Source organism: Phascolarctos cinereus, unplaced genomic scaffold (assembly GCF_003287225.1).
Source record: "Phascolarctos cinereus isolate Bilbo 61053 unplaced genomic scaffold, phaCin_HiC Scaffold_2;HRSCAF=192, whole genome shotgun sequence".
Classification (NCBI taxonomy): domain Eukaryota; kingdom Metazoa; phylum Chordata; class Mammalia; order Diprotodontia; family Phascolarctidae; genus Phascolarctos; species Phascolarctos cinereus.
This window is the reverse complement of record NW_027555625.1, coordinates 225,070,524-225,096,300: the sequence shown is the minus strand read 5'-3', so window position 1 is coordinate 225,096,300 and position 25,777 is coordinate 225,070,524. Positions and strand designations below refer to the sequence as shown.

Sequence of the window (25,777 nt, the reverse complement as noted above, 5' to 3'; positions counted from 1 at the left end):
AAGGTTACCATTCATCTACTTTGTATGTAGTTATTTACATGTTGTCTCCCTGTTAGAATGTAATCTCCTTGAGGGTAAGGACTGTTTCATTTTTTGCTTTGCCATCCACTGCTCTAAGCATAGCTCCTGGAATTTAATGAGTGCTTAATAAACACTTATTGCTTGATTAATAGAGAGGGAAGTCACCATAGAGGCCGTCTTGTCCAACCCCCTAACTTTATAGATAAAGAAACTGAAGCCTAGGAAGTTAAATGACTTGTCAAAGGTCATACAGATGATAAGTGACAGAGCTAGGATTCGCTTCCAAATGACTCAAAATCTGATTCAAAATCCAACACTCTTTATACTACTACCTACCTCTAAAGCTGTTTGTTGCTTATAACTAATTATGTCTGTCTTGAGTATTGTTTGAATTGAACACATGCCAAATTTCTTATCACTATCAAATGAATTCCTTAATGAAATTTTTTACTCTGTTAATAATGTATTTCAATTCTCTGCTTTAAAAAAAAAGTTTTACATGTACTTCTTCCTTTTCTGAGAAGATTGAAGCCTTCCAGTATACAGTGGTATGAAAATTACCTGGGACAAAGTAAAATAATTAAATGTGCAAATTAAACATACAATAAACCTTACAACTTTCTACATCTTTAAAAAAAACCCTTTTGATATGCAAGATGTCCTCCTTTTGCTGCAATCACTTGTTTTTACATAATTTGTCTTTGAGTTCTCAGGATTTTCACATCTTTCCCTTATATCTATTTCATATCTATTCCTTAATGTCTTAATTACATTTATTCTGTAATGTAAGGAATTCCTTAACTCCTTCATTCTATCATGAAATCACATATCATATGGGATATTAAATGTACCTTTGACGAATAGTCCATTTTTTCAAGTCTAGCTTTGATTATATCATAAGTGTTTTCTATGGGGTTTAAGTCAGGCAAGTTCCCAGGCCATTGAAGCATATTTCTCTCCATCTCCTAGAGAAGTTTCTTAACCTTTCGTGATGAAAGGCAATGTTGCAATGTTGTATCGCAGTATTGCTTCTGGAATAATTATACTTCTTACAAGTTGACCTGGTTTTCTTCTGAAAAATGGTTTCAGTATAGCCCTGAATAAAAAATAAAGTTTTGTCAGTAAAAATGACCTTTTCCCAATCTTTAGTATTCTAGTATTTGCCTTACTCGTGACAAGCAATTCCTCCTCCCCCCCCATAACAATGAACAACTATTAGCTGGATTGTTTGGTTTTTTAAAACTGGTCTCACCGTTCTTCCAACTTCAAGAAATCTATAGCACAAAACTCCTCCAGCTTCCAAGTCCATCTAAAGGTCATTACTTATTTTCTGAAGATTAATTAGGTTGTTGTACAGCAATAGTTTTTTAGTTCTTAATATTGTGTCTGTTTGTTTTTGACTGAACCTTCCTTTGCACTTCGGTGCAACTGATCTTGTTCCATTGTAGGCTTGGATGATCCTTAAAACACTTGACTTCCCTATACCAATGACTACTGCAATATCACTAATAGTCATTGAAATGTGCGCTTTAAGAGGTACAGTTTTGACATATATCCTTAGATTAATATTAATTTTTTTTTTAAAACCACAGAATTAAAAATACAATAAAAGAGAATAACGAACCCATATGTATGGTGTGAAATCCCGGAATAAACTGACAGTGAACAGCCAGCCCAATCAGTTTCATCTGATCAAGGTCAGATGTTCTGAATCATCTTAGTGTTGGTAGAGACATACACGCATAACCACTACTATCACAAAATGAAACAATATCAAAATCATTGCTTGTTCCAAGTAACGAATTCCCTCATCTCAACATCACTTACTAAACTGATCTTGACTCTAGTCTTAAAAGAATCATGGATTTAGGACTGGAAGGTCCAATCCCCTAATGTATAGATAAGGAAACTGAGGCCTAGAGAGGTAATGTGACTTGTCCAAGCTGACATGAAGTACAGGAGCTGGGACTTGAACCCTGTCTCTCTGACTCCAAGTCCACTGCTATGTGAAGTGTCCTTCCTCTTAAATAATGTGACGGAAATGAGTTTGAGCACTAATTCTGCCACCCACTAGCTATGTGACCTCAGGCAAGACCTTTACATTCTTGCCTACTGAAAGACTATCTTTCTATACTTATCCCTCCTTTTGTTATCATTTGCAACCTCACCTTCTCTATTCGCTCTGTTATACTTTCAAAAATGCACAATTCTCTCCTTTCTTTGACATGAAACACAAATAAAAATCTTGACCCTCCTCTGGCTAGCTCTTACCTCTTTATAGCTCTCTTTTCTAACACCTCCAAACTTCTTGTTTATTTTATAACTTCTCAAATAAATTTTCTATACTGCCTCTAATTCCTTTCTTAACTCTCTGAAAGTCTGGTTTCCATCCTCATCACTTTCTTAAAATTGCTCTCTAGAAAGCAATGAACAACCATTGCCTTATTGTTAATTCTAATGACCAGATCATGTCCTCATTCCTCTTGATCTTGGCAGCATTTGAAAATGTTTACTAGCCCTTCTTTAAAACACAATACTAGTTCTCCTTTTTACTCTCTGAACAATCCTTTGTGGTATCCATTAGCTCTTCATTCTCCCTGATTGAAAGTTTTCCTTAAGATTCAGTCTTCAGTCCTCTTTACTATCTTCCTCTATATTTTCTCCTTCCAAAAGCTGATCTGCTTTCATAGTCTCAGCTATCACTCTCCTATATGCATTCGCTCCCTTGTTAGGATATAAGGAACTATCTTGACTTTTGTACTTGTATCCTAATAATCAGCCCAATATAAACACCTAATAAATGTTTTTTCATTCATTTGTTCACTATATTTCTTAGATATTGGACACTTAATCAGAAATATATGATGCAAATATTTTCCCTCAATTGATAACTTTCCTTCTTATCCTAGATGTGTTTATTTAGTTATTACAAAAGTTTTTCAGTTTTATGTAAACACATAATCTAGTTTACCTTTTGTGATTACTTCTATCCCTTGTTTTGTTAAGAATTCTCTCTCTAATCATAGCATAAAATGTACTTGATCTGATTCTTTTCTAACATTGTAGTGTGATCTTTAATATTAAGGTTGTGTATTCATTTTGAGCATATTGTATGGGGTGTAAGATGTTGGTCTTAACTTAATTTCTGCCAAATTACTTTTCAGTTTTCTCAGCAGTTTTCATCAAGCAGGGTGGTTTTCCCCTCTCAAGTAATCTATCTTTAGAATACAGGGTTATTGATTTCAAGTGATTTTGATCCTTCCTTATCTGGTTCAGTCCAGACTTTTATATAGTGTCTTTTCTTCTCATCTTCCCCAAAGACTTCCTCTACTGACCCTGTGAGAGTTTTCTTTGATCACTTCTGCCTTGGCTTTTTTTCTTCTCTCTCTTTTTTTTTTTGTGAGGCAATTGGGGTTAAGTGACATAGCCAGTGTCAAGTGTCTGAGGCTGAATTTGAACTCAGGTCCTCCTGACTCCAGGGCCAGTGCTCTATCCACTATACTACCTAACCCCACCCAGATTTCTTGTCCTTTGGTATCAAAGCAATAACTTTAGGATCAGAGAGTACTTGGTGCTATCTGACCCACATTCCTCAGGGCCAGAACATACCTTCTGTTCCCAGGGAGCCTGGCTATCTAGTACTAGATAACCTTATAATCTAGTACCCACTAACCTTATGCCAAGATTTTCAAGACCCAGTTTCAATAGAGAAAAAATGTTTTTGACAGGGCTTTACAAAAGAAATCTTCTTTGTCAGACTACTACTGCTTAATTTATGATCTGAAGAACATGGTCACCATATAGATGTGGTATATAAGGGCCTGGTGAGCTCTCGGTCAGGCAATGTAAGAGTGGTGGACATACAGCAGAAAGAAAAGAGCACAAGGAAGGAGAGATCACTGTACTCAGTCCCTCTCAACGTTAGGGGCTATGTAGCCAAGTAGGATGCCTCCTTGATTCCTCTTTTCCTTTTAGTACCTGGCCCAATACCTCTAAGATATTATGTGTTATTCACTGTTTTGGCTGTCTGACCCTGATGGTTTGGGCTGAGCTTGACACCTGTCTATTTATATTTCTGCTCTAACTCTAGCTCCCCATTTTTTCTAGAAATGTTGGATTTGGGGTTTTCCTTCCTTGAAAGTCAGCATCACAAATGAACATCACTAATATTTTGTAGTCAGTGACATAAATGCAAGGGTATGTAGTCGTCTGTCACTTCATAGTTGATTCTCAATACAGTAGGTAGGTAGCTTTGTTGATGCAGACCAGCTGGCCTTGTAGACATGTTGTCATTCAGTTGTTTCAGTCATGTTCAACTCTTCATGACCCCATTTTGGGGTTTTCTTGGCAAAGATACTGGAGTGGTTTACCATTTCCTTTTCCAGCTCATTTTACAGATGAGGAAACTGAGGCAAAGTTAAGTGACTTGTCCAGGGTCACACAGCTAGTAGGCGTCCGAGACTATATTTAAACATAGGAGTGGATAAAACATGAGATTGTTAAACTGCTTGACTGGATTGGAAGTGTCAGAGGACCTAAGTTTCAAATTTCTACTCTGTGGTTTAAGTAAATCAATTCAGAGGCTTATAACACAACAGACTTAGAGCTGGAAGGGACCACAGAGACTATCAAGTTCAATACTCCCATCTTGCAGGTGACGAACTAAGGCCAAGAGAGATCAAGTGACTTGTCCAGGGTCACACAGCTAGTAAGTGTCTGAGGCCTTCCTGATTTTCAGATCCGATATGCTATATCCACTATACCATGTTAAGTCTCCCTGGCCATCAGTTTTCCCATCCCAAACTGAGGGGGTTGGTTAGACGATAGTACTCACCCGTGCTCTCCCTGTGATGTTTCTGCAGTGTTTACCTGTGTTCCCTGTGGCCATCTTTTCCTAGCACACCTGGTCCCTGCCCATCCCCATCCTGACTCCCCCTATCCTCCTTCAAAGAATAGAGAGGAAAGTTGTAATGGCCAGCTTGGTCATGGGCCCCTTTGGCTTCCTGAGGTGCATTCCAAATCATAAACCTGGCCTGAGAACTCTTTGTGAGTCCCACTCAGAACCCTGCAGTTGTAGTTTTTCCTGAGGAAATCAGTGCACGTGTGTGTATGTGTGTGTGTGTGTGTGTGTTATGTATATGTATATAATAGTACATAAATTCTGCAAAACATCTGAATACCTCCATTCCAGGAGTAGGAAAGTGGTTTATGGTATAAAAGCTTCACTTTCCATTTCCATTGTCCTTTGAATGGTGTTGCTACTACTTGCCATTTCCAATGAGCAAAGTTTGACTCAGCAGGGCTCAGGCCTTAGGGCATCTTTAGGGTATCACTACCACATTTATATGTGAAAAGATAGGCTCTTCAGTCTATCTTTCATACAGACTTTTATATTCTTGCTCTTTCTCAAATGCCCCTAAGCCACAGAATGGCAAGGCAGATCGGACTTGGAAGACAACTCAGAAGCCATGGCCGTCTAACCCAACTGATCCCAGGAAAAGAATTCCCCCTAAAGCATGCCAGCCAAGCGATCATCCTGCCTCTACGTGGAGATTTCTAGGGAGGGAATGACCCGCTTGGAATGTTCTTTAAATCTTGTTTATTCCTATTGCTCCTACTTCTTCCCTCCTAGGACTCCTGCCCAATAGCCCTGGTGACTTTCTATTCTGTCGGGGTGATTTGGTATCCATTCTTTTTGTCCTTTGATGTAGAAAAAGTGACTTTAGGATCACAAAATACCTGGTTCTCTCTGTCCTAGTTTCCTTCAGGACATGGAGAGCCCCAGAGGGGAGACCATCTGGTGCAATCCTTCCTGAGGGACAGAGTCAGTTTGGTGTCAGGCAATTTGGCCATAAGGTCACAAAAGGGCAACAGAATGGATAATGAATGGGTTAGTCAAATGGCACCCATTTCCCCCAGAGTAGCTAAATAGCTAGGCACTGTTTCCCTGCAGCAAGATGAAAAGACCCCAAGGCATAAATTGGGTACCTTCCATCATTAAACTTCAGTTATTATTACTGATGATTATTATAACCCACTTCTTTTTTTTTTCCTTTAAGAAGAAAGCTTCAACTTTGCCTCATTTAACTTGGGTGTTAAAACAAAAAAGTTGTTCACAGCTGTGTTGGCCTAAAAATTCTTAATGTCTGCTTCCTTATTACAATGTAAGTTAATCTCCTTATATTTCCTTTTTTTGTTTTTAAACTGTTAAACTTCCCGTTATTAACTGTCTCCTCTGCTAGGGAGAAACTGCCAATCAGAATTAGTTCTCAAGAAAATACAGAATATAGGTAGAGGATACTCTGAACTAAGCCTTCAATGTTTCCCTCATTTCACTTAGGTACCACAAAAAACTAGGATTTGCTCCCTGCAAATTACTGGATATCCTGAATTTACTGTTAACTATTTCTACTTACGTAAGTAATGATTTCAGACACCATTTTCTGTTAGCCTTTGCAAACACAAGATCCTAGGAAGAGACCCTGGAAGAAGCTGTTTATACGTTGATATGCTGGACCCCAAGTTCACATTTACAAGTGATTAAGTTGATAGAGACCATCATATTGTGTGAGAATTGGTTGAAGCAACTATATGTGTTTAACCTATAGAAGAGAAGCAATAGTAAGAAGGACCTGACAGTGTCTTCAAGTATGTGAATACTATCATGGTTCTCAAAGACAGGCAGATTTCATCTAGACATAAGGGTGGATTGGAAAGGAACAAGTATTTATTAAGAATTCACTTAATGCCAAACACTGAGCTAAGCGCTTTTATAAATATTATTTCATTTCATCCTCCCAACAACCCCGGGAAGTAGGCACTATTATTATCCTCATTTCATAGTTAAAGAAACTGAAGCAGGCAGTAGTTAAATGCTTTGCCCAGGATCACGAACATAGTAAATGTCTGAGGTCAGATTTGAATTCATCTTCCTGATTCCACACCCAGTACTCCACTAGAAAAGCTTCTTTATACCTAAAGGTGTCCAAAGTTGTGCCTCACAGGATAATGAGATTACCAACACTTACTGAAGTGATGAAGTAAAAGTTGGATAATGACTTGTTGCCTACATTCAAGAAGGAATTCTTTTTCAGGTATGGCTAGGATTCCACCCAACGTTCTGTCCACCTCTGAGATTTTTGTGATTCTGTGGCCCAATCTGCTTGGACTGCAGACAGGAAAGATTTTCAAGAAGCCTGAAATATTCAGCTATATCAATGGTGTTCTTCTTCTTGGAGGTTTTCCCAGGGCATCCTGTTTAGCACATAAGTCCCTGTTACCTTTCTATCGGAGGATACATCCCCCAGAGGAGAGTTTGGTTGTTATAATACCCTCTAGGATTTATAATTGGAAGGGAATTTGGTGTAAGACTTTGGAGATGCCCAGCTTGAAAGGCAGACAGCTACCTGTGGAAGCAAATGGGACTCCCAGCTGCCAGTAATTAGTCATTATTGCCTGGGCTATAAAAGAAGATCAGGATGTTCTTTTGACTCCTGGTGATCAAAAGAATAGGTCTTGCTAGGAAACAGGGACTGGGGTGTGGCAGGAAGGAAGCTTCAAGGAAAGAAGCAAGAAAGAAAGGAAAATTATTGAGTACTTGTGGAAACCAGCAGTATGATACTAGGGTGAGAGTGAGGTAGTGAGAGTAAAGAGTAGTGTGAATCTCTGCTGATGGAGTTCAGCTGTGGCTCTCTGGTAAGTCTGGGTACAGATCCCTTGGGAGTATTATTTCATACCTTGAATGAACTTTGACTTAGGGAGCATGGAGAGACTGGGAATTAGGGTGGTAAAAGGAGGCATCTTCCTTCCTTTCTCCTCCCCACCCCCTTGCTGTATTTAGCTAGCAAGATTAAGAGTACCTTGGCTCCCAGTGCCCTCCCTACAGAGCAATTCTAGTGTTGCAGGGGCAGTGATGGAAGAGCCCTTAGAGACTCTGTAACTGGATGAAAGAATTACATCTCTAGTAGACTCTCAGGGGAGAAAGTATCCATCCAGGGTGGTCCAAGTAGAAGCAGACCTTGGAGAATGTTTCCAGTGGCAGTAATATGCATGAGTGAGTGTGTAACACTCGAAATTCGTATAATCCAACCTCCTCATTTTACAGGCCCCGGGTGAAAAATGTCAGAGCCCTAACTAGAACCCAGGTCTGATCTTCTGTTGGCTTCTCACCAAAGAATTTCCTTCTTTATTCAGCTCCCCTTGCCAGAGAAGGTAACCGTGATTATGCAGCTGAGGCTTTGCCTCATGGGGAGACGGTGCTCTCTAGGGATCTTTAGCATATACAAGCATGGCCAGCCTATGTGGAGGAGGCAAGGTTCCTTTTGGACTTTTTTCTTTTTCAAAATGGGCCTCCAACTGTTAGACCTCCAACCTAGCTGGAACTAAACCCTCTTCCTTCACCTCCTGTTTATATGAAGATGGGGCTAGCAACACACAAGAGAATTCAATCTCCTCACTGTAAATATTTGTCCAGTAGAACTGAAAGTGTGGATATGGATGGTGAGTCTCTGAAAAATAACTCTTTTCCTCCCCCTCCCTAGTAAATGAAACTTTGTCTTCTGTGGCAAGAGCTTCTTTGGAGTTGAGCCCTGCTTATACCTTCTGCTTTCAATGTCCAGCACCATTTTTCTTTCTTTTTAAAAAATTTATTTATTTTAAATTTTCAACATTTGCTTTTATAAGATTTTGAGTTCTAATTTTCTCCTCCTCCTTTCCTCCCCAAGATGGTATGCAATCTCACATAAAGAGGGGAAGATTCTGAAAGGATAGAAAGGATCACAAATAGTGGCTTACTTTAAAAAAAAAATGGTGGCTGAAAAGACATTGGCCACTCCAAAGCTGGCCAACGCCTACTTTTTTGGGTCTATTTATAATCTTCAAGATTATCTGTGTTGCAAGGATATCTCTAATGAAAAATGTGAAGAGGGGAGTATACTTTTTTAAAAAAATCAATATACATGGTAAGATTTTGTAGACAACTTTCTATAGCAGATCACATCTTCATATTCACTTAATTGAATGATGTGTAAAGAATGCAAATGCCTATCATGTTTGCTGCTTATAAAAAAAAAAGTTATTTGACTCCGTAGGGATAATAAATGCAGCCTTAAAGACTCTTCTGTATGAAGCTGCCTTCCATGTGTTCATTAATATCTTACAAGATCCCCTGACAGATGAAACCACAGTGCTGATTGCGTTCATTCATCCTCTTACTATTAATGCCAAGTGAGGCAGCAATCCCACTACTAGGTTTGTACCCCAAACTGATCAAAGGAAAAGGAAAAAGGACTTAGATGCACCAAAATAATTATAAGAGCTCTCTTTGTGGTGGCAAAAAATTGAAAATAGAGAGGATGCTCATCAATTGGGGAATGGCTGACCAAGTTGTAGTTTATGATTGTGACAGAGTACTCTTGTGTTATGAGAATTCCCAAGTGTGGTGGTTTCAGAAAAAACATGGCAAGACCTAAATGAACTGATGCAAAGTGAAATGAGAAGAACCAGGAGATCATTGTACACAGTAACAACAATGTTGTAATGATGACTTGGCTACTCTGATCAATTGATCCAAAACCATTCCAAAGGGCTGTGGTGAAAAAAAAAAGTGCTATCTCCCTCTAGAGAAAGAACTGAAGAACTCTGTGTACAAATTGAAGTATAATTTTCTCACTTTTTTTTGCTTTTTTTTTGTGATGACTAATGTGAAAATCTGTTTTCCATGATCACGCATGTATAATTAATGGATATCATTTTCCTTGCCTTCTCCGGGGGTGGGAGAGAGCAAGAGAATTTGGAACTCAAACTTTAAAAAGAAAAGAATGCTTAAAATAATTTTTTTTCAAAAAAGAGTTAGTATACCAATACATATCTTAGACAAGTGTTAACAATGAACTAGGGTCCAGAATGAATAGGAAGAAAGCAAGTTAGATTAAACTTGGGAAATAATGCAATGAATTAATGATTCCAAAGCTCTCACTGAAACAAAATAATAATAGGCAGCATTTATATAGCTGCTGCAGTAATCTCAGTTTATCCAACAGCAACTCTGTGAGGTAGTGCTGTTATTATCTCCATTTTACAGATGAGGAAACTGAGACTGAGAGATGTTAAATGATGTGCCCGCATAGCTAGCAAAAATCCAGGGTGAGATTTGAACTCCTGTTTCCCTGATTCCAAATCAAGTGCTTCCTATACCTCTCAGCTGCCTCATCTTTAATACTAATATGCTCTGGATGGTGTTCCCTAGCTGGAATCATGGAACAGCATGAACTATGAAGAAGTAAAATTATGGGTGAACTAAAGGGGTACCTAATACACAGGGTGGGTCTAATCAGGCTGCAATGATCATTTGCTGGCTCTGAGTGTTATAAAGGACATCATCAAAGAGAGGACCAGAAAAGGAGGTGGGCCAGCTGTCTGTTAAGAATAAGAGCAAGTGAGGAGTGTGTTGTTCTGGTGTCTACGTACTAGTAAAAGAACTAAAGAAAGGTGTCTAGCACATTGGACAGATCCCTCATAGAGGACTGGCGGAAGCATATGGGCAAGAGCAGCGCAGCTTGAGGAGCTGTGACTGATCTGTACACTTCATCAGCACAGAGATGAGACTACAGGGTCATGTGAAGTTTGGTCCAGACCTGTGATTTCAAGAAATAGGGAACTCCTTAGTAACATTGTTCACCAGTGAAGAGTGACAACCCCCACTCCTTTTCTTTACCTTGTACATCATCTTAGAAAGGGGCCTGGGGCATTAAGAGTATATGTCAGAGATGGGACTAGAATCTAAGTCTTCCTGACTTTAAGTCCTATTCTCTATACACTATTCCAGGCTGCCACTTGAACTGTTGAAGTAATCACGATGATGATAATCAATAATAATAAGAATAACAATAATAGAATTTGTATAGCCTTAAAGATTTTTAAAGTGCTTTACAAATATTATCTCTTTTGATCCTCACAACCACCTGAGAGGTAGGTGCTATTATTATCCCCATTTTACAGATGAGGAAGCTGAGGTAGAGATCAAGTGATTTTTTTTTTAGGTTAACACAAGTAGTAAGTATCTGAGGTCAGATTTGAACTCGGGTTTCATCATATAGTATTATATGATAGTATAATAGATTTCTTATAAGTTTATTTTTTATATGATAGTATTAAAGGTTTCATCTTATAATATTTATAAGTTTAGTATTTTGATCTGAAGAAACCAATATGGTACAAGTATACTGGTTCTGAAGTCAGATGACCTGCGTTTAAATCTTACCTTTGAGTTTAAATAAGTAAATAAAATGTTTATTTAAAAAAAAAACAAAAGTGACAGATTAGATAAGAAAACAAAATCCTACAACTTGTTGCTTACAAGAAATGCATTTAATAAACAAAGACATACACACAGAATAAAACTGAGGGAATGGAAAAAAATTTATGATGCATCAAGTGAATTCAGAACAGCAGAAGTTGGGATCATGCTACCTGAAAAAAACATTCAAAAAATAAAAAGGGATAAACAAGGAAACTATATTATTCTGAAAGGAACCATAAACAATGAACCAAAGGTAGCATTAAACATAAATGCTCCAATACCTTAGCATCCAAAGTCATAAAGGAAAACTGAGCTGCAAGGGAAAAAAAAGGAATACATAGATAGTAACATCATAGTGACAAGAAACTTCAATGTCCTTCTCTTGGTTTTGAAAAAGTCTAACTGAAAGATAAATAAAAGGAAAAATACAGAACTGAACAATTGCTGCAGAAACTAGAGCTAAAATACTTATGGTGTCTTCTAAAGGGGACTGCAAAAAAAATACACATTTCTCAGCATCACATGGAACTTTTACAAAGAATGCCCTATGCACAATTAAAAATTGTATTAGACCACATTTATTAAAAATAAATACTGAAAGTTAGAAATAGTAAATATATTTTGTATAGACCATAACACAATCAAAATAGTCATTGGTTCAGGGACCACAAACAAAACACAGAGACCCAAATGAAGACTTAACAATGAAATTCTAAGTACAAATCATAGAAACAATAATTATATGAAAGAGAATGATAATGATGAAACAACACACCAAAAATTCTGGGATACAGCTAATGTAGTCCTCAGTGGAAAAACCATATCCCTACAGACATAATTAACAAAATATCAAAAGAAAATATTAGTAAATTGAGTATGAATTTTAAAAAATTAGAAAGTCAACAAATAAATCTAAAATAAGCATCAGAAAAGCAGATATAATAAATTAGAAGAGAAATAAACTAGAAACAACACCCCCTCCAAGAAGTGATAAATAAACCAAATCCTAATTGTGATGCTTACGACCCATGTTAGCTAGGGTAAGTCATATCTCTTCACTTTCCTGGGCCTCTGTCTTCTCTTTTGGTGGAACCTATGGTTTCTAAGGTCCCTTCCAATCCTAGATCTGTGATCCTAAGAAACTCATCAAACTTACTCTTTTCAGTATTTCTCAGAGATATGTTCCTGCTTCACATATTGTTTTATCATAATATTCCAGGATGAAGGAGAAAGCAAATATTTTGGCGCAAATATGTATGTTTGGGCTAAGGACCAAGGAAGTTGCATAGCTTAAGTGCAGAAATAACCCAGCACCTAATCTATCTCTTGTAGTAATGATAGTTGAAATTTATGTAGTTCTATAAAGTATCTTATAAAAGCATACTTATAAAGTATCTTGAAACTATCCTGTGAGATGGGTAATGAAAGTATAATAATTCCCATTTTACAGAAGAGGTAAGTGAAGGTTGCCTAAGGTCATATAAGCCTATAAAGCTTTCTGCACCACCATGCTGCCATGGGGGCCAAGGGTTGGGGGATCCTAAAAACTAATTTTGTCCAGATATACATTTGCAGATATAGCCAATATGTGTGTATCTGTTTTGTTTGACTTAAATATATTTATTATAAGGGAGAGATTTTAGGGGAAAGGGGGAATGGTAAGAATTTTGATGGAGAATGAAGGAGGGATAATAGAAAAAGAAAGACTGTCGATGTAACATTTAAAAATATGCCGAAGAGACTAGAGAAAGTTCAGAGGGGGCCACAGAAAAGCAGAACAGCATTGGTCTTACCATGTCAAATTTAACGTGTACTTTGAACTATGTGTGATAGAGATTTACAGTTTCCTATACAGTCTTCTTTTTGCTGTTCTTTATATATGGAAATATTAATATTGATGCTTGTCAATCTCATAATAAAAAAAGAAAATGTGAAAAAAAGCTAACCTTATCACATTTAAATATTCAATCACAGGCCTGTTAGATTTTAATAAGGACATCTGGAAACTGGAAGGATATGACACTGTCTATATTCAGCCTCTTTGCTATCAAAACACATGGTTTGCTTTTCAACATTCAAAGTTTATTTCTGAAGCAAAGTTTTACTTTTCCATGTCATTTACCTTTGTGAATTTGAGAATATTTTTAGATTTGGAGAATTTATGATGGGACATAAAGTGGCTCCTATTTGCTTAGGTGGTGTCTTTGGCCATCTTTCAAGAAGGGCCTGCTTACTTGGTGAGCACTCCCTCACTTGCATGTCATAGCATCACGTCCCTGACACCATGATCCTCTTCAAGACCAAAAGACAAACAACAACAACAGCTTACTTGCCAACAGATTCTTATGGGGACTTTTGAATACCTGGTTTGAGACTCAAGACTAGGAGTCAGTGCTATTAGACTATTAGAAATAGAGAATGTAGCTGTGAGGTGGTCAATGGTGATAAGTGACCGTCTCCACGAAGGATGTAGAGAGGCAGCATCACACAGCGGGAAGAATGTTGAGCTTGGAATTATGGGACTGGAGCTCCATTTTGCCATCTGTGTGACTTTGGACAAGTTATTTAACCTCTCTAGGTCTCAGATTCTTCATCTATAAAATGAGGAATTAGACCAAATAATCTCTGAGGTACCTTCCAGCTCTAGATCTCATTATCAAAAGGAGAAATTAACCCAAATATCCTGTGGTGAACCAGAGACTAATAACGGACTTGTTCAGGTGAAAGTATTACATATCAGTCAAAATATGTTTTAAATTTAAAGAGCTTTGCAATTAAAAAGTACATTTGACTTGGTCTCATAAGTAAAAATAAATGTAAAGTATTGTACCCAATACAAATAATTTTTTAAAAATTTAATTGTGAAGGGGGATAGAAGGGAGGTATCTTTCATTTTTCTATTTTGTATGGGTTGATGTGTGAGGGCAAAGAGAAAAGAACAATCGATCAACAAATATTTTTTAAGTGCCTACTATGAATTAGGCATCCTCCTAGATGCTGAAAACACAAGTTCAAAGAATGAAACAATCCCCACTCACGATGAGCATACATTCTAAAATGGGACATAGTAAGTACATATAAAAATATATGTATAGCTTAAATCTAAAGTTAATAAATATAAATATATACATATGTGTGTATATGCATATATATATGTGTGCATATATATATATATATATATATATATATATATATATATATATATATATGTTAAGTACGAGGTAGTTTGGGAGGGAGGACATGCTAGTAAACACTTAACAACTGGCCAGAGGCACACTTAAATCTGCATTACCAACATTTTCTCCATCACCTCCTTAAGAATAAACAGTCAACAAAACAATAAACCAAGCCCTGATTTATAATGATTTATAGGGTCTGGTTCTGAAGTGTAAATGCTCACACTGAAAACTGAACAATTGGTCACAAGCAGATAGAGCTGGCTCCAGCAGATCCTTGGAAGGCATTGGTAGTCAAGAAACTTTTATTAAATGTCTACTCTGTGTTGGGCACCATGCTGAGCCCTAAGGATACAAAGAAAGGCAAAAGGCAGAGGGTGGAGCAGGGGCACATCAGAAAAGACTTCATACAGAAGATGGTGCCTGATGGGAACCTGTGAGGTAGAGGGGAAAAGGTATGGGGTGGGGGTGGGCAGCCTGTGCAAAAGCATGGAAATTGGAAGATGGAGTATTGTGTATGAGAAACAGTAAGCAGGTCAGTTGGACAGGACCATAGAATGTATGAAGGGGCTGGTATTTAATAAAGCTGAAAAGGTAAATTGGAGTCAGGTCATGAAGAGATTTCACTCATGAATATTTGATCCTATGGGGAGCCACTGGAGTTTACTGAATGACATGGTCAGACCTATACTCTAGAACTATTAAATTCTCTGTCCACTGAAGTTTTAAGTCTACTTTATGTAGTTGGAAAAATAATCCCTAAGTACTCTGACCTGGTTAGACCACATCTAGAGTATTATGTTCTGTCTTAGGCATCTTGTTTTATGAAGGACATTGATAATCGGGAGTGTCCAAAGGAAGGCAACCAGGATACTAAAGTGTCCTGATCGAGATCATGCCTTGCAAAAATCTGTTGAAGAAAGAATGTTTAGCTTTAAGAAGAGAGGATTTGGGGGAAAGTGAAACAACATGGTAGCTACAGTAAGAACTTAATAAATGTTCACTGGACTTAAATGAACTGTATGACTTTGGGCAAGTCATCTTGTCCTTTAGCTTCAACTTATTCCTTTTTAGAAAGAGGAGGGACAAGTGCATTAGAGGATATCATGAGTGCTTTGTAAATCTTAAAGTTTATATAAATGTGATTTATTGTTGTACTTCAGTGGAGCCATGATCTCATCCATGTGGAGTTTTTTCCCAAAGTATCGGTCTGACCATGTTATGCTTTGCTTCCCCCCATCCTTTACCCTACCCCTAGTGTACTACAATATCTCCCTAATACCTCCAGGACGGACCATAAAGTCTTCCGTTTGTCATTTAAAGTTCTTGATAACCTGGCCCCTTTCTACTTTTCCAGTCTTCTTTCTCATACCTCTCTCCTGTGGTCTAGTGACCCTGACCTTCTTGCATGTCTTCAAAAACAACATTCCATCTCCGGTTTTAGTCCCTTTGGAATCTGTCCCCATGCCTGCAATGCTTTGCTCCCTCACCTCCACCTTTCAGTTTCCCTGGCTTCCTTCAAGACTTAGCTCAAAGCCCATCTTCTGCAAGGGGCCTTTACCCATCTCCACATCTACTAATGACTTCCCCTTTCAGATTCCCTTCTAGTCACTCTATAGGTATCTTGTATGCCCTGGTTAATTACATGCTGTCTTCCCCCATCAGAATGTATACTCTAGAAGGGCAGGGCCTGTTTTTTGCCTTTCTTTGCATCCTCAGTGTTTAATGCAGTGCCTGGCACATAGTAAATGCTTAATAAATGTTTGTTGACTGATTGATTGACCATTTCCTCCACAGAAGCATGTTGCAACCACTCTATACTTCCTTCTCCAGTACAACTGGTCCATGCCTTCACATAAATATTTCATTGCCCAAGGTGCCAGTGACTTTATTCTAGTACAAATATATTTCACAGGTACAAAAAACATGCCTGACTTTCCTCCTTCTCTGGATGGTATCTTTTACTCTTCCTCTTATGCATGAGTCATCAATGGTCATACACTCCAACCTACTGATTCCCCCTATGCATTTTCCTATTTCCCTTTGAGTTATCCAAAGACTTATTATGATTGTTGTTGTTGTTACATAAGTTCCCTTAAAGCTCAAAAGCTCTTTGATTCTGTGATTCAGTTCTCTGGTTGTGAAATGGAAGGATAAAATGCCAGGAATTATTAAAAATGCTTTGCAAGTAATTGTGCAGTACAATAAAAGAGAGTGGGATGTTTTCCTAAATACAAATTAACCAAGTCAAACTCAGAAGTTGTTCCCAGCTAAGGACACCAGACATCTGGAAAGTTTCTTTTAAGAGGGGATTTTTTTTTGGGGTGGGGGAAGAGTAGAAGGAGTGGAGATAGAACATACTATGACTATTGCAAAGAGATAACTAGATTAATATCTGAGGAGAGTAAATTTTCAGGAAATTAACCCTAGATGGGGGAGGCTGGGACCTCTATTACTTTTGAGGGCCAAGGAGCTGCCTGTCCAAAAATAATCTTCCTGGTGATCTATCTCATGCTTGAAGATGCTTTGGGGTTCTGAAGGCATCATCTATAGAATGTAACTGTCAAAATGTGAGTCCCAGCAAAGATGTTGGGCAGGCTAACACATTAACAGCTATTAACAATTCAATAAGATTTCACTCCTCAGTTCCTTAGGTGAAAGCAAAGGAGTTAGGATGATAACTTCAGAGTTGGAAGAGACCTCAAAGATCAGAGAGGAGATAGAGAAAGGTTAGGAATGCCTAAAAAGGAAGAGGAGAGACTCAGATATACGCTTAGGGGAGGGAGGAGTGAGCTGGGAAGTGGGAAGAACTGGGGAGAGGAGACAGAAAGGATGCCTAAAAGGAAGAGGATGCATAATTCAATAAACATCATTTAAGCATCTTCTGCTTATATACGGTACCCTTTCCAAGAGAATTCAATTCAATTCAGCCAATATCAAGCAAGCATCTACTATGTGTAAGACACTGTACTAGTCTGGAAAGAAGAAAGTCTTTGCCCTCAGGAAGCTTCTTTTCTTCTGGGGTGAGGGGTAGAACCTATACAGACAAGTAAATAAAAAGTATATACAAGATAATTTCAAGAAGAAGAGGGGGCTGGCAGTTTAGGGGGTGTGGCAGGAGTATCAGGAAGGACTTCTTGTAGGAGGTAGCATCTGAGCCATGCTTAGAAGGAAGCTGGGAATCCTGTGAATGTGTGATCAATTCAATTCAACATGCATTTATTAAGCACCCACTATATACAAAGCATTGTTCTAGCGGACACAAAGACAAGACCAAAAAGTCCCTTAATGAGATTTCATTCTGAATTATTGGGACCATTTAGTCATTGAATATTTTTTCAATTGACAGCAGCTAATAGCATAACTACTACCGTAGGAATCTGTGTATTTTTTTTAAAGGTGTTCCCCTCCTAAAAAAAATAATAACTAATATTAGTGTCATACTTTAGGGTTTGCAAAGTGCTTTATGTACATTATTTCATCTGATCCTCACAAATGAGCCTGCGATATTGGTGCCACTATTACCTTCATTTTATAGATTTGGAAATTGAGACTGAGAACAATTAAATGACTTGCCCAGGGTCACACAGCTATTAAGAGACAAAGGTAGGATTTAAACTTGGGTCTTCCCAAATTCACATAGTCTATCTACTACAATATTTGGATGCCTCACAAAAAGTACAGAAACTATGACTACGGTGGAAAGAATGCTGAATTTGGGAGGCAAGTGTCCTGGGTTGAATCTACCACTCACTACCTGTGTGACCTTGGACAAATCATGTAATTCTTAAGAGTCTCAGTTTCCTTCTCTGTAAAATAAGGGATTTGGATCAGATGGCCTCCAAGGCTCCTGCCAGCTGTAAATCTATGTTTTTAAGCTGTGTACTTGGGGGTCCTGAGGTTTACAAAGCAGTAACGCTGTAACTAGGAATTCTTTTAGCTGAGGTGGAGCCAGGGAGTGGTGGTGGCATAGGATTGTCTGATTATAGGTGTAGTCCTACCAGGACAGGAGGACAGGAGGTGTCTTTTCCTTAGAGAGACTGACCGACTTGCCACAATAGCTGGTTATGGTTAAAGACACTGAGAAAGGTTACCTGGCTTTCCCCAGGATTAGTAAACTCCCAAGGCAGGGTTTTGACTTCGGTCTTTCTCGTTTGTTTTTTTGTGTTTGTTTTGTTTGTTTCAAAGGCAGTCAGTGAATTGCCCAGTATCACACAGCTAATAAGTGCCTGAGTCAGAGTTGAATTCAGGTCCTCCTGACTCCAGGGCTGATGCTCTATCCACTGCACCGCCTAGCTGCCCAACTGAGCTCTTTTTTGATTCCATGCCCAGAGGCCACCTAGCTGTCTCATGAAAAGAGTGTGAACCACAGATACAATAGAGAAAATACTGAACTTCGGACCACAAGTATAATGAAAAGAACATTGAAAACTGGGACAAGGAGAGGAGAGGCAGGCACGAGCACCACGGCCATAGAACTCTGGAGGTGGGGCTACACTATAGGTCACATAGAATCCATGGTCTCAGGATCTCCACAAAGGAGTAAATGTCGCCTTCTGATGTTGGCAACTTGAGACAAAACCTCTATGTCTCTGCCTTAGTTACATCCTTGAAAAGCAGTGTTTCTCTTATTCAGGGTTTATTTTTCCATTCTTTCTCCTTTCTTGAGCTCATAAGTAGGCTAACAACCATTGTCCCTTCTCCTTGCAGTCTCTCGGACACAGAGTTCTCCGGACGACCTGAAAGCCCTTACCTGGAATGTGAACCGGCTGAATGAGAGTTTCCGGGACTTGCAGTTAAGGCTCCTGCACCTCCCACTCCGGGGAGACACGATGGAGCACATCTGGAAGCTTCAGGACCTGTTCCAGAACCACTCCGATTCTCTGCGCCTGCTGATGAGCTCCCTGCAGAGGCTGGAGGGTAATGTGTGGAGCCTGGAGACCCAGGCCAGCCAGACAGAGCAGAGCATCTCCCTCCTGCGGGACAGTTGCGGCCAGCAGCACGAGGCAGCCCAGATGCAGCTCTACCACCTACAGGTGGAGCATAACAGCAGCCAGCTGCTGCTCCAGCATCACGCCAGGCTCTTGTCCGAGCTGGCCACTAGGGTGAGCAGTCTGGGGGAGGAGCTGGCCGAAATGACGGGAGCCCTGGGCGGCATCAACCAGAGCCTCTCCTACGATGTGGCCATCCACCACACTCAGCTCCGTGACCTGCAGGTGCTGGTGAGCAACGCCAGCGAGGACGCCCGGCGCATGCGCAGGGTCCACATCGGCATGGAGCTGCAGCTCAGGCAGGAGCTGGCCATACTCAATAACGTGACGGAGGAGCTGCGACTCAAAGACTGGGAGCACTCGGTGGCCCTGCGGAACATCACCCTCATGAAAGGTATGGGCCTGCCCCGCCTCTGGAGGGTCTACCATTGATCCTCCCAAATGCTGTGGGTCATTGGATAGAGGGCCAACCTCAGCCTCGGAGTCAGAAAGACCTGGGTTCGAGTCCTCTGCCACTTACTGGCTGTGTGACCATGGGCAAATCACTTACCCCTGCAATGCTCTAAGACTAAACTGCTGAGCAAGTGTGTATTTTCATCGGTCAACTAGCTTCCCCAAGCGGAGTCCCCTGTGCTAGTGAAAGCCCATGTCTCTTCCAAATAACATTTTACTTTACTCAATTTAACCCTCAGAACAACCCTGTGGGGTAGATCGTGTGAGAAATATTCTCATTTTACAGATGAGGAAACTGAGGCTTAAAGAGGAACTTGCCTTGACCTCCCTAATACAGCTAAGACAGTTACCCATTGCTCCATAGAGCTCAAGACCACTCTATTTAAGAGCAAATAGGAGTTAAGTGATTTGCCCAGGGTCACACAGCTAGTAAGTGTCTGAAGGCAGACTTGAACTCATATCTTCCTGACTCCATGCCCAGGGGATCTGTCTACTACATCATCTAATCCATCCTGTACACTTTCATTGTGGCAGTCCCCAGGACAGAGATCTTAAATAAATAAAGCCCCATTGCCTAGGCCAGTGGTCTCCAAACTTCTGTGTTCATGCACACTAAAACATTTTTGAACATGTGCCCCTACTATGTATACATTTGCTTATTTTTAAATGATATGCACATAACATTGTATTAATGAATTATGTACATCGTAAAACACATACAAGAATAGAAATGAAATAGGACAGTTAAAGATGACACAATATTTGGTCAAAAGTGAGCCGCCAGAGTTGACTAAATGAAGTGACGTGCACTTTAGGAAGTTAGAGGCTGAGTGGAGGTGAGATTGGAGTCGGGAGAGACTTGAGTCAAGAACACCAACTGAAAGTCTACTTTAACGGTCTAGATGAAAGGTGATGAGGGCCTGAACTAGGCTGGCAGTGTACGAGTGGAGAGGAGACAGACAGGAGAGGAAGTGAAATCAAAACAAGTTTCAGCAACTAATTGAATAGAGAGGAGAGAGAGAGAGTGAAGAGGGGAGGATGGTGCTCAGATGGTGCCACAGATGGAGGCACCCTTCTAGTGTCCATTTTCATTTCCTTACTTATAGGGCCCTGAACAAGAGGGACATGCTACTCTCCTGGAAGTCTGTCTCTGTCTGAGACTACCCCAGGTGATGAAGGGGTAGGAGATCTCATTCATTCAAAAAAAAGTTATTGAACACCTTACTAAGGGCAGCAGGGTCCTGCAGAAAGAGCTCTGGATCCAGAGTCAGAGCTGGGATTCAAATCTTGTCTCTGCCATTCACTATTTGGATGACCCTGGGTGAGTCCCTTCCCTATTCTGGGCCTCAATTTCCTCATGTGTAAAATGAGGAGGACTGCTTAGCTTCTAAGGTTCCTTCCAGTTCTAACTTTCTGCTCCCATGATCTTCTATATAACATACCTAATGTAGGCAGATGGGTCACGATTTCAGAGCCTCGTGTAGATGAGGCATTTCTTTATGCCTAGCTTGCCGTCTAGGGTCCCATGCAGCTGCGTAGAACACCCCATACCAGCACACTCTGCTGACGTAGTGTGGGTTTGGTGGGGTATGCCTAGGGACCATCAGAATAGGAAGACTTCTGTTTGTACGTCTGGGGTGATCAGGGGAACCCCTGAGTGGCAGGATTGGGCAGCTGTCATAGAGCTGGACAGATGCTCTGGCTTCTTGTTGAGTTGACGGGTACCTTGCTGGGATGACCCAAGGAACACTGGATGGGTCTGGGAATGGTAACTTACAGGAGTAGGCATCAAGAGACTTGAGGGTCAGTTTCAGGCTTTCCTGGTCAAGTGCTGCCAGAGTACGTGTCCCACTGCATAGGAACTGCCCTGGGCCCACACATAATCCCTACTACGATTGCCTGGTCGTTCCATAGTCTTCATGTCATTTCAGTTTCTGGGCAAATTTATAAAGTAGGAGGGACAAGTATTGTTATTCCCATTTGCCCAATAAGTTGAGTGACTTGTCCAGTTAGTGAATAGCAGAGACAGGAGTCAGACCCAGAGCTTTAAGCCTCTAGCATGGGCATTTCCTTCTACCTTGTGCTGCCAAATGGAAAACAGGTGGAGAGGAAAGTGAGAAGCTTGTCAAATCTTCAAGTGCTTGGGGCTTCTACTGATATGCATGAACCACACACACTTCCCATCAGGGGCCAGATTCAAACAAGAGCTTAAGGAAACCAATGTAGAAGGAGGTGGGTCTGAGGGAAGGGAAATCCTCTAGGATCAAGGAAGAGTTTATTGATGATATGTGCAGTTTGAGGCAGGCACACATTATTTCTTTTTCTTCCTTATTAAAAAATATTATCTCCCCCCCTTGCATTTCATTTTCCCTGTCCTTGTATACCTTTCAACTTTTGCTGGTCTCACTGGGGCACCCCTCTTACATACTGATACTCTCTAAAAACACATAAAAACACACAGAGTTACTTCCCACAGAATCATTTTTGTATTTGTATCTTCGGCGCACATAGGAGGGCTTGATATTGCTAACTGATTGATTCCCAATTCTTCTTCTCCCCCCAACCTCAAAAGAAAAAGAATTCCCCTTGTAAAATAGAAACATAACAGAATAAATCCACATGTAGCCCCTGTCTGGCACGCTAGCCTCATTCTATGTTTACACTCTATCATCTCTCTCTCTCTCTCTCTCTCTCTCTCTCTCTCTCTCGTGGCAGACTTCTTATTTCTTCAGTAGGTAAGGCCAGGAGAAGGCAATAGCTCCCTGGTTCTGGTCTAGTTGAAAAAAAAATGCAGCTAGGATTCTCCCACCTGATCTTTTCCACCCCTATGTTCTTCCCTCTTCCAGCCTCCAACACTAGCAAAATAAGCACTTGGAGCTATTTTTCTAGACATAGAGATGGATTGCATCAATGGATGTTGTCCATATTCTCTCCTCCAGGTCCCATGAGGCCAAAGGCCTGATAAAAAAATGACCCCAGGCAAGAAAGGGGCAAGGACCAGGGTTTTCCTGTAACTTTTTTTATGCCAGTGATTTGGTTTTTTTTATGTCATAATCAGTTACTCTGAATGTATTACTCTTTTTTCTTTCTTTTCTTAACTCTTTCTTCTTTATTGCTCTTTTGCTTTTTATATCACCTTTATTTTGACTATGTCCCTTCCTTGTCACAAATAATTTTTAAAAATCTTTAAATTTTTCAATCAGTCAATCATTTATTAAGCATCTACTATGTGCTAGACGTGGGGCAGCTAGGTGGTGCAGTGGATAGAGCACTGGGCTTGGGCTCAAGAAGACTCATCTTCATAAGTTCAAATCTAGCCTCAGATACTTACTAGCTGTATGACCCTGGGCAAGTCGCTTAACTCTGTTTGCCTCAGTTTCCTCATCTGTCAAATGAGCTGGAAAAGAGCCAGACACAACTGAAAAATAACTGAACATGTGCTAAGTTGGGGATACAATGACAACAATGAAATAGATCCTACCCTCAAGGAACTCACATTTTAACAGAAGAGACAACATGCATATATCTAGGTATATACAAAACACAATTAAGAAAAGAAACAAGCATATATTTAGTACCTTCTCTGTGCCTGGCACTGTGCTAAGCACTTTGCAAATATTATCTCGTTGGGTCCTCAACAACCTCGGGAGGGAGGTGCTGTTATTATCCCAATTTTACAGTTAAGGAAACTGAGGCAGACAGAGGTTAAATGACTTGACCAGATTACATGATTAGTAAGTATCTAAGGAGAGATTTGAATCCAGGTCTCCCATGTTTCCTCTCTGTTTAGAGCTGACACATATATGGCTTTAAGGTTTGAGAAATACTTTAGCTCATTTAATTGTTACAACAACCCTGTGAGGTAGGTACTATTATTGATACCATTTTCCATTGGAAAAAAGGGAGGCCCACAGAGGTTGAATACCCTGCCTAGGGTCACATAGCCAGTAGGTATCTGAGGGAGGATTTAAACCCGTGTCTTCATGATGTCAAGCCCCTCTCTCTAAATCACCAAATCACCCAACCCAATAAAAGGGAGGAGAGGTGTGGTGAACCCAAAGCGATAGGTTAAAAACGAAAACAGGATGACACACAGCTTTGGTAATTAGTTTGGAACAGGGATATGTCTAACACACTTGGAATTTACAATATTTTAAACAAGTTAATGAAGGTATGTTGTGATGACCCAACCTAGGAAGAGCTGGCAAGCTGTCCAGCTCTCACATCACTTCTGCTATGCTCACTCCTTCTTTTCTGGGAATGGACAACACTCCCACTCAGATAAATATAGTGTGAGTAGAGCTGTCCTTCCTCTCTCACAGTTTGCTATGTAACTCATATACTTCTCAGGATTAATGTAATTGAATCTGTTCCTGTTTAAAAAGGCCTCAGACCTTCCCTTTGAATTCCTTTTGGTCAAAAAGAAGTGTTCTTTCCCTGTCAATGCCTTCACTTCCTGCTTGTATCAAGTGATGCTGTCCTGAAGGAGTGAAAGCAGGCCAGAGTACAGAGGTGCCCCTTTTCTTTCTTCCCTTCTTTCTTTTTGCCTGTAGAGTTGTCTTCATTTTTTTCCCCAATTTTTAAACACTTTCATTTAAAGTTTTGAGTTCCAAATTCTATATCTCCTGCCCTCCCTGAGGTGGTAAGCAATCAGATGTAGGTTATACGTGTGCAATTATGAAAAACATTTATTTTTACATAAAGAATTAAATCCTGGTGGAATATTTGACACTGCAGGACGTAGAACATCTTCAACATTTTTCAGAGCTGATTGGTATTTTGGTTGTACAATTGTCAATCCTGTGTTCAGAACCAAGGCTTCAGTGAAGTTGCGTGATACAAGGTGAGCAAATGTTGCCAGAAACACATCGGATTCGTTACACAATAGATTTTGAATTAATTTTTGGTCTTTGTGCATTCAGAAACCTTTTACTGTTGCCAAATTTTTCGCAACTCCCACATTCAGCTATGTGACCCCATATGGGGTCACAACCCACAGTTTAAGAAGTGTTGGGCTAGACTACCATCTTTCACATTTTTTTTTTCGTTGATTCTCTTGATATCCTCAAGCTTTTTCTTTTCAAGATCCATTTGGGAAAGAAATTCTCATTTGTCCATTGGAGACTGGATTCTAGAAAGCAATCTCTAATTCTGGTACCATTTTTCCATTTTAGGGCCTCCAGGACCCAAAGGTGATCCAGGGAATGAAGGAAGAGGAGGATCACCTGGTACTCCTGGTTTGCCTGGACCAAGAGGTAAGTAAGGAGTTGCTGCTGCTGCTGCTGCAGGAGAGCCACAGGCTTACTGAGTCCCCTGAGATTATATGGCTCCTTAGGAAGGCCTTGTAATTACTCAGTTTTGAATTTTTCTAGTTTTATCTTAAATGGCATGACTAATGGGGCTTCCCAAGACACCATGTTCTGCCAGCATAACCAGGAATTGCCTGCCCCCTTAAGAGGACAATAAGATATCTTCCAAAAGTAGATTTAATTGAATGCTTTTTCTTGGAAAATATTTAGAATCTAATGGAAGATGACACCAGGCATTTTACAGCTTAAGAGATCCCTTTCAATGAACCAACTAACATCTATTCAGCATCTACTGTGAACCAGGCACTGAAGATATAAAGACAAAAGGAAAACAATACCTGCCTTCAAGGAGTTTATATTCTAATGGGAAAACCAACATGTATATATATAGGTATTTGTGTACCCAGCGCTGATGACAGTTTATGGCCCTTACTAAGTATTTAATAAATGCTTTTTCCTATAGAATAGAAATAATAATAGCTAGCATTTATATACAGCTTTAAGGTTTTCAAAGTGCTTTACAAATAT

General features: G+C 39.8%; 1 protein-coding gene across 4 annotated transcripts in view; it reads left to right on the top strand.

Annotated features, from left to right (window-relative positions):
• Nucleotides 1-25,777, top strand: part of SCARA5 (scavenger receptor class A member 5) — a 143,670-nt gene that overhangs the window by 56,633 nt on the left and 61,260 nt on the right. For all 4 annotated transcript variants that reach the window (XM_078149825.1, XM_078149824.1, XM_020983997.2 and 1 more), the window contains 2 exons: nucleotides 19,207-19,881; nucleotides 25,115-25,195. In XM_078149825.1, coding sequence (XP_078005951.1) covers nucleotides 19,207-19,881; nucleotides 25,115-25,195 — 756 coding nt within the window. The remainder of the gene's footprint in view (nucleotides 1-19,206; nucleotides 19,882-25,114; nucleotides 25,196-25,777) is intronic.